The 7171-nt window shown below is 36.7% G+C and overlaps 2 protein-coding genes across 2 annotated transcripts; one reads left to right on the forward strand and one right to left on the reverse strand.

The window, feature by feature from the left end:
• Positions 1–471: 471 nt before the first annotated feature.
• Positions 472–1608, forward strand: LOC116000019 (non-specific lipid-transfer protein 1-like). The gene is made up of 2 exons (XM_031240008.1): positions 472–882; positions 1396–1608. The coding sequence occupies exons 1-2, from the start codon at positions 536–538 to the stop codon at positions 1403–1405; spliced, it is 357 nt and encodes a 118-aa protein (XP_031095868.1). The 5' UTR covers positions 472–535; the 3' UTR covers positions 1406–1608.
• Positions 1609–4090: 2482 nt separating this feature from the next.
• On the reverse strand, positions 4091–5467 carry LOC116000423 (cationic peroxidase 1-like). The gene is made up of 3 exons (XM_031240506.1): positions 5261–5467; positions 4938–5135; positions 4091–4639 (listed from the first exon to the last, which is right to left on the reverse strand). The coding sequence occupies exons 1-3, from the start codon at positions 5465–5467 to the stop codon at positions 4091–4093; spliced, it is 954 nt and encodes a 317-aa protein (XP_031096366.1).
• Between the last annotated feature and the right edge of the window lie 1704 nt (positions 5468–7171).

The raw sequence follows: 7171 nt of genomic DNA on the forward strand, positions 1-7171 counted from the left end.
TCTAAAGATGAGCTAATTGGGTGACTCGCGATTTACTTCTGCAATGATTTAGGAGTGGGGTTCTGTGAGCTTAATTAGAATGAGTTCGGCGAAATTAAGAAATACTATAGCGGGTTGTCCTTATCCATCTATTTTTCTCAGCTCTTTGAAACCACGTAATAATATCATTAAAACTCTATTACGTGTCAATCAGTCATTAAACACGTAGCTGGCTATATCGGCACAATAAAATTAAATCAAAGAACAAAAATAAGTTAGCCGTCTGGCTAGTAAACCTAGATCCATGGAAGATGATATACAAATAGCAGTGAATAATTAAAACGGCGACAGCAAGTAGTTTAACAATAATTCAACAACCATGTGCCACCGCCATTAACTCCCTCACATTTTCACACCTCTTAGCTTTCTTCACAATCACTTCCTATAAATTAAGCATCATCTTTATCATCTCAAATCTCAACCCATATCTGTAAACACTCACTGCTTAAGTATTATTACTACTGCACTAGCTTGTTTAATTTACTACGGGTTATATATGGCGAAACTTCAAAGTGTTGCACTTCTGGCTTGCATGGTAGTACTCTTGCACGTGCATGCAGGTGGCGCTATTACGTGCTCCGAGGTGCAAAACGATCTGATGCCATGCATTACCTATATCATGGGTGGGGCTAGCGGCGTTACCCCCAGCTGCTGCGACGGCGTTAGAAATCTCAAAAACGCTGCCGCCACCGCTGACGACCGTCGGGCCGCATGCCAGTGCTTGAAATCAGCTGCGGGATCCATCCCTGCCGGTGCTGACGTCGGCACCGCCGCCAAGAACTTGCTACGACAGTGTAATGTCAAGCTTCCTTACAGGATCAGCGTTTCCACCAACTGCGATAAGTACGTACTGCTCTCTCTGTGTCTCTTATTCTGGTTACCTTTTGTTTTTTAGACACTTATGATTATTTATAAGGTAATATCTTTTCTAAGTTTTCTTAATATTTTTAAACTTAAAGAATCAATGTCCTCAATGCGGGGGTTCGATCCTATGACTACATATTTAGAATGGTAAAAGAGGTGTAATCACTATATTATCAGGGTTTGATGATTTGTGACCATCCATTTTGGTTATCTAATTATATATATAATTGAAAGATTTATAATTTTTATATTTAAAATTGTGTAGCTCAATTATAGTTGTATAAGTATGAAACTTCAATTTATATGAAAGGTTGGAGATCAATTTTGCTTTTATATATATATATATATATATATATATATATATATATATATTGAAAAATATTATCGTTGTTACTCTTTGTTAATGGCCAGTTTATGAAAAATACTGTATTGTTTAGTAAATTAATTTTAATAATCTTCTTTTTTAATGGTTTCTATTATTACATTTTGCAGGATCAATTGAGAGTTCATGAGCAGTTGAGAAGTTCCTCCGTTCAAACACCGTGCTAGGATATATATGTGTGTGTGCTAAGCCATGTTTTGCAATAATTGGAAGGGAACTTTCCCGGACAGTGTTTATATTTCATTTCACGATGAAACTTATGTTGTACGGAGGTGTTAAATTATATATCCTAATGAAGTTTATCGCGTGTTCATTTGTGTTTACTTGATTATAAAGACTAAAGAGTATGTAACTCCAAAAAGATGGCGTTGGTTTTATGACTTTTGGGATAGTTAAAGGCAGGTCAACACTACTATTAGAATAGCCCGAATATAAGAAAAACAGTAGGAAAATATATGGAGAGAATATATGTATTGTATTGCCCAGAATTGTTTCCTCTCTCTCATGTATGGAGGATCCATTTATACATATTTTGAGCGTAAAGCCCTACAAGGAATAAGAATAATGGATGCCTCATATTGGGAGTCCTTGTTATATTACAAATAATAAGCCTTAATTCTATTTATTTTATAAATACTAAGTCCAATTGTTATCGAACTTTTCGGTAGCTCTGTACTGGGTCTCCTTCTTGGGCCTTCTTGATCTAGTTACTCTTTTGGGCCGGTCAATGTGGCCTAGGCCTAGTATATTATCCATCATCCAATCCCCACTTTCTTGAGATTTTGTGGTTACGAAGTGCCTAGAAAGTATACTAAGTCATCTTTTGGTGATCATCTTCAGTTGAGTCGACCTGCAAATAAGATTTTTTTTCCGACCGACCACGTAGCATTTCAACATCCTGCAAAATTTTAGGATACTAATTAATTAAAAAGCATCTTCGTGAGATGCACCCCACCAAGCTAAGTGGGTATGATCTGGACCAGTTAGTTTCCTATCCTAAGTTTAGTTGACCACTCCTAGCACGTGATAGTTCCTAAATGATAAACAGTAATTTCATACAAATACAAAATATAGTATACACGCACATAGAATAATATTTAAAGAAATATTTATAAGATTACGTAAATATCAAGAATCAGGAATATGCATAAGATACGAAAAGGTTTGAAAAAGCCTGGTTATCTAGCCTCGTTACGAGGAGTGCCTCGTTGCAGGGGGTGACTTAAGCCAACCACTACGCTCCGAGTGGGGAACCCTTATGTCTCCAGTGTTAATATGAGTCTTCAATTCCACTGCCTAGTGGGTATACATTTCTTCCACACTGTGGTGGTATATGTTTCTCCCATACTGGCTAATGGGTATATGTCTTCCACCTTTCGACGGGTATATGTCATCCACCTTCCCGGTGGGAAGAATTCTTCCACTTTATGGCCGGTGGGAATTGACTTATTCCTATGCCTCGTTTTTTTAACTACCCGCGAATTCTTAGACTCTGCTTTAGACCCTTTTACTTACTAGACTATTCTCCTATGACCCCTATACTATGCCCTAGACCTCTTACCCATAACTCCCTATCGTACCTCATACCCTTCAACGTCTGAGCTTGCCATGTAATATAGTTCGTAGCGCGGAGCTTACCTAATGATAATGATGATAATTATAATAATAATAATAATAATAATAATAATAATAATAATAATAATAATAATAATAATAATAATAATAATAATAATAATATAATAGTAATAATAATAATAATAAGGGTATTCAAAAAAAATAATAATAATAAGGGATTATTTGGGATAGGGCTGTCAAAGTGGGCCGAAACTCGCGGGCTGGCCCGCACCCGCCCCGCGGTGGGGCAGGTTAGGGTCACAAAAAATATGGCCCGCAAAATAGCAGCCTAACGGGCTTGGCCCGCGGGCCAAGCCCTATTAAAAAAAATTAAATAACCGACGTCGCCTACATCAACGCCGAAAAATAACCGACGTTGTATGTCTAAAAAAACCGACATTAGAAGTGTTTTCTGTAATAGTGAAACAATCTTCTTAATTAGAGTTCAAAGATAACCCTTCTATTTCTAGACTTAACGTATTTTATTTTAAGTGTCACACTTGTGTGAGACCGTCTCACGGATCCTTATTCGTACGATGGGTTGGATTAGATTGGGTCAATACGAAAATATAATACTTATACTGAAAAATGTAATACTTTTGAAAAAAAATGTAATACTTTTAAATCAAAATGTAAAAGTACGTATTACATTTTTTTTCAAAAGTATTACACTATGTTTATTCCTTAGTAGTATTGCATTTTCCAATATAAGTATTAGATTTGATCTTTAATATAAGGGAGAGTCTTTATACTAATTATTTCTTTGATTGTTTTGATACCAACTAAACAATGGAATGCATCCATTTTTTTTTTATGCCGTATATGTTAATAACTACTTTTTTAACCTAGTAAAGTACAAAGAGTCAATATCGCATCGAACCCACCGCTTCTATATGAGGGTGCAACTGGGTGCCACTAGACCACAAGATCTTGACTTCTTTTCCACAAGCCCTGTATACCTTTAAGATTTTGAAATCAATAGATCAAGAGTAAGACGAATAAGAATTTTATTTCCATAGCACAAGAAGAACAATATTTTTTTTCCACAAAAATAATGCATACATTTTACATTTATAAACTCTTTTGTTCAATATTGCAACAAAATAATAATAATAAAAAACAATAAATAACAAAACAATTAATAATATTAATGCACATACACAAAATAATGAGTTGCGGCCCTACAATTCCTTAATTCACCCTTCTACAATCTAATCGGATTTGACCTTTATCCCCTGTCAATGGCTTAATATCTCCCATTTTAACCATAGAGTTGGCAAAATCTTGAGAGAATACACCAAGATTTTTGCTATAGGACTTGACCAGATCATCGGTTTGACCACCACTGAAAAGCGCTTGATCGGACTCTAATAGACCTTTCTTTCCCACCAAGTTGTTGAAGTATTTGGTATCGAAAAGTGCTGGGGTTGGATCAAGAGAAGCGAGGTTGGAATCACCCCCAGTCTGAGGGCAATTCGCCTGACGTTGCCTTGCAAACTCGGGATCAATGTCTTCGTCATCATAGATGCGCTCTTGAAATGTGCGGCACTGGGCAAATCCAAAGGTGTGGCCACCGGAGAGTGCAACCAGGTCTTTAACATCCAAGTCTTGCTTTTTGAAATTTTCTATCAATTCAGACAAGTCCATGAAGGGAGTTGGAAGATTATCGTTTGCTGCATCTTTGCTAGCTGTAGTAGAGTCTCTCCTTCCTAGTTTCACCTCCCACATTGGTCCTCCTAACTGCATGTAAAAGTATCCATCCAATTGAGTATACATACATACACACACATATAGTTCCCGTGAGACTGTGAGACACAACATAAGTGCACATAGTCTACTACAAGAATGCAGACACACTAGATTATATGCACTCATGTTGGGCAAATTGCAGTATTGCACACACTCTAGTTTATGTGCATTCCTGTAGTAGACTGTGTGCATTTATGTTGTGTCTCACAGTCTAACGGGAAGATATTGTCTCATTTAATTATTTATTTATGCACTATAATTATAGAATTTGGTAATGCGGAATGTTTACCGCAACTACGGAGTCCCGAGCAGCCACGGCCAAAATGTCAGCACAAGAAACTATTGGACCACGGCATATTTTGTCAACTTCCGACTTAATTCTGTCAATAACCTCGAAACCTCTAGCAGAATTGTTTGTGTTAGCGTTTGCGTTCTTTTCGCTGTCAATAGTTGATGTAGAGTCTAGGAGAATCGAAGCATCACAACCCTTCACCACAATCAAGTGAGGCCTATTAGAATGTCATGCAATGATATAATGGTGACCTAAAACAATTCTTATATAATCTAATAATAATGGCATGGATAGATAAATATATTGAAACATAACATTACCTTAACGAAACAATCGTGAAAGTGTAGGCGTAACAAAGAACCGCCCATTCTTCGTTCTTGCTTAATAGCATCTTCGACGACGCGTCTGATCGTGGGCAAAGCTTGGGGGCAGGCATACTCATAGAAGGAAGGAGAGAGTTGCGAGAACGTTACGGTTCCAAGAGAAATAAAGACCAGAACATGAATATAAAACCCAAGAGACGCCATTTCTTCTTTTTTGAATATGATGAGTGTTTAATTTGTTTGAATTTGTGATGGTTGTGTGGTGAGCATAAGAAAAGATGCAGTTATATATAGGTCTGAAAATAAGACTCAGACAATAACAAAAACATAAGTACTAAGTCGTGAAATGAAAACCAGTACCAGGTCGTGAAATTAGCAGCGCAAGAATTATTCTTTTCATGAGTAAGAAGAACTTTCCTTGTTAATTAGAAAGGGAAAGTTGACAGAGCAAGGTGTGTTTATTAAGCTTGAGTGACCAGTTCAAGGGTGTATTGCTACTGGTCTATTTTCTTAGGTAATCTAACTTCTTTGTTTTAGTATAATTACATTGACCAGGTAGAGATCTGTGTTACGCGGTTGTATTTCGAAAAGCTCTTCAAAATATTTTGATGACTATAATACATTTGCCCTGAGTAGTACTCTCATAGCGGGCCGGCCCGGCCCACCGTAGGCCTAATTTCTGGTGGACAGTTGTGGACCGGTCCACTAGGCCCGCGGGCCAGGGTTCAAGCAACCATAACCCGCCCGGGCGGGTTGGCGATCCCCGCGGGCCGGCCTGCGGTTTTTTTTTTTTTTTTTTTTTTTTTAATGAAATTAACTAATTAGCAAATAGCTTAATTCAAATTTCAAACAATTAACAAATAACTTAAGTATAATTCAAGCAATTAGCAATAGTTTAATTAGCAAATAGCTACTGTCCAGTACAGAACACTGTCTGAGTGTCTAGCAACAAACTAACCATTAAATCATTAACAAATAACTAAAGTATAATTCTCATCCAAAAAAAACTTAAGTATAATTCAAGCAATTAACAAGAGTTTAATTATAATTCAAGCAATCAATAATAGTTTAATTAACAATAAAAAAAATACAGTGTTTTTTTTTTTGTTGAAAAAATACAGTGTAATTAACAATTAAAAAATACAAAACTGTAATTAAATAACAATGTAATAACAATTAAGTTATGGCCTGCTGTCTGCTGTGTGGCGTTGTGCTGTGCTGTGCGAACGGCGAACTTATGTTTAGGAATTAGGATTTTAGCCTTTACGGCAGTCTGGGCGAATTGGGGGTAAATAACTAAATAATTAATAATGTATAATGTTTATTTAATTATATCATATATTTTTTTTTTTTTAAAGGGGCCTGGCTCGCGGGTTGCCTTTTTTGTATCTCTAACCCGCCCCACCGCGGGACGGGTGCGAGCCAGCCCACGGGTTTCAGCCCACTTTGACAGTACTAGCCCTGAGTATATTATTAAGAAAATATTTCTTTCTCCACATTTTTCACGCCTATTATCCACGACGAAGCGAGAAAATCATTTGAGCGGGGTGAAGTTGTATAATAAGGTTAAAATACAAAATACATTATAAATTACAATAAAATATTTTTGATAGATTACACAATAGTTAAAGTCGGAGCCAAAAATATACTTGAGTGGTTTTATCTCCCACGGAATGGTCGAACGGCAGGCCAACACCACTGGAAAATTGACTAACACTATCGGAAAAACAGAGTAACCTTTCGGCCCTCTTTCGATTACTTGAGTACTGTGAGTACAATGAGTTGCTTATAAGTGTGCGAGATGGCTTGTCCTCTTTCTCGAGACTTAGAACCCCTATTTATACAAGTTATGAGGGATCGCTCCCTTAGGAAACTAATAAACTACGTTAGGAACTTTTCCTTATTACA

Source organism: Ipomoea triloba, chromosome 12 (genome assembly GCF_003576645.1).
Source record: "Ipomoea triloba cultivar NCNSP0323 chromosome 12, ASM357664v1".
Lineage (NCBI taxonomy): Eukaryota > Viridiplantae > Streptophyta > Magnoliopsida > Solanales > Convolvulaceae > Ipomoea > Ipomoea triloba.

What these genes read in the sequence shown, in the direction of transcription:
- LOC116000019 (XM_031240008.1), top strand. Translation starts at nt 536, where the DNA reads ATGGCGAAACTTCAAAGTGTTGCACTTCTGGCTTGCATGGTAGTACTC.
- LOC116000423 (XM_031240506.1), bottom strand. Translation starts at nt 5,467, where the DNA reads ATGGCGTCTCTTGGGTTTTATATTCATGTTCTGGTCTTTATTTCTCTT. An exon ending in TTCACGATTGTTTCGTTAAG is followed by an intron (nt 5,136 to 5,260) that starts GTAATGTTATGT and finishes ATTGTGGTGAAG; the next exon opens with GGTTGTGATGCTTCGATTCT. An exon ending in CTCGGGACTCCGTAGTTGCG is followed by an intron (nt 4,640 to 4,937) that starts GTAAACATTCCG and finishes TTTTACATGCAG; the next exon opens with TTAGGAGGACCAATGTGGGA.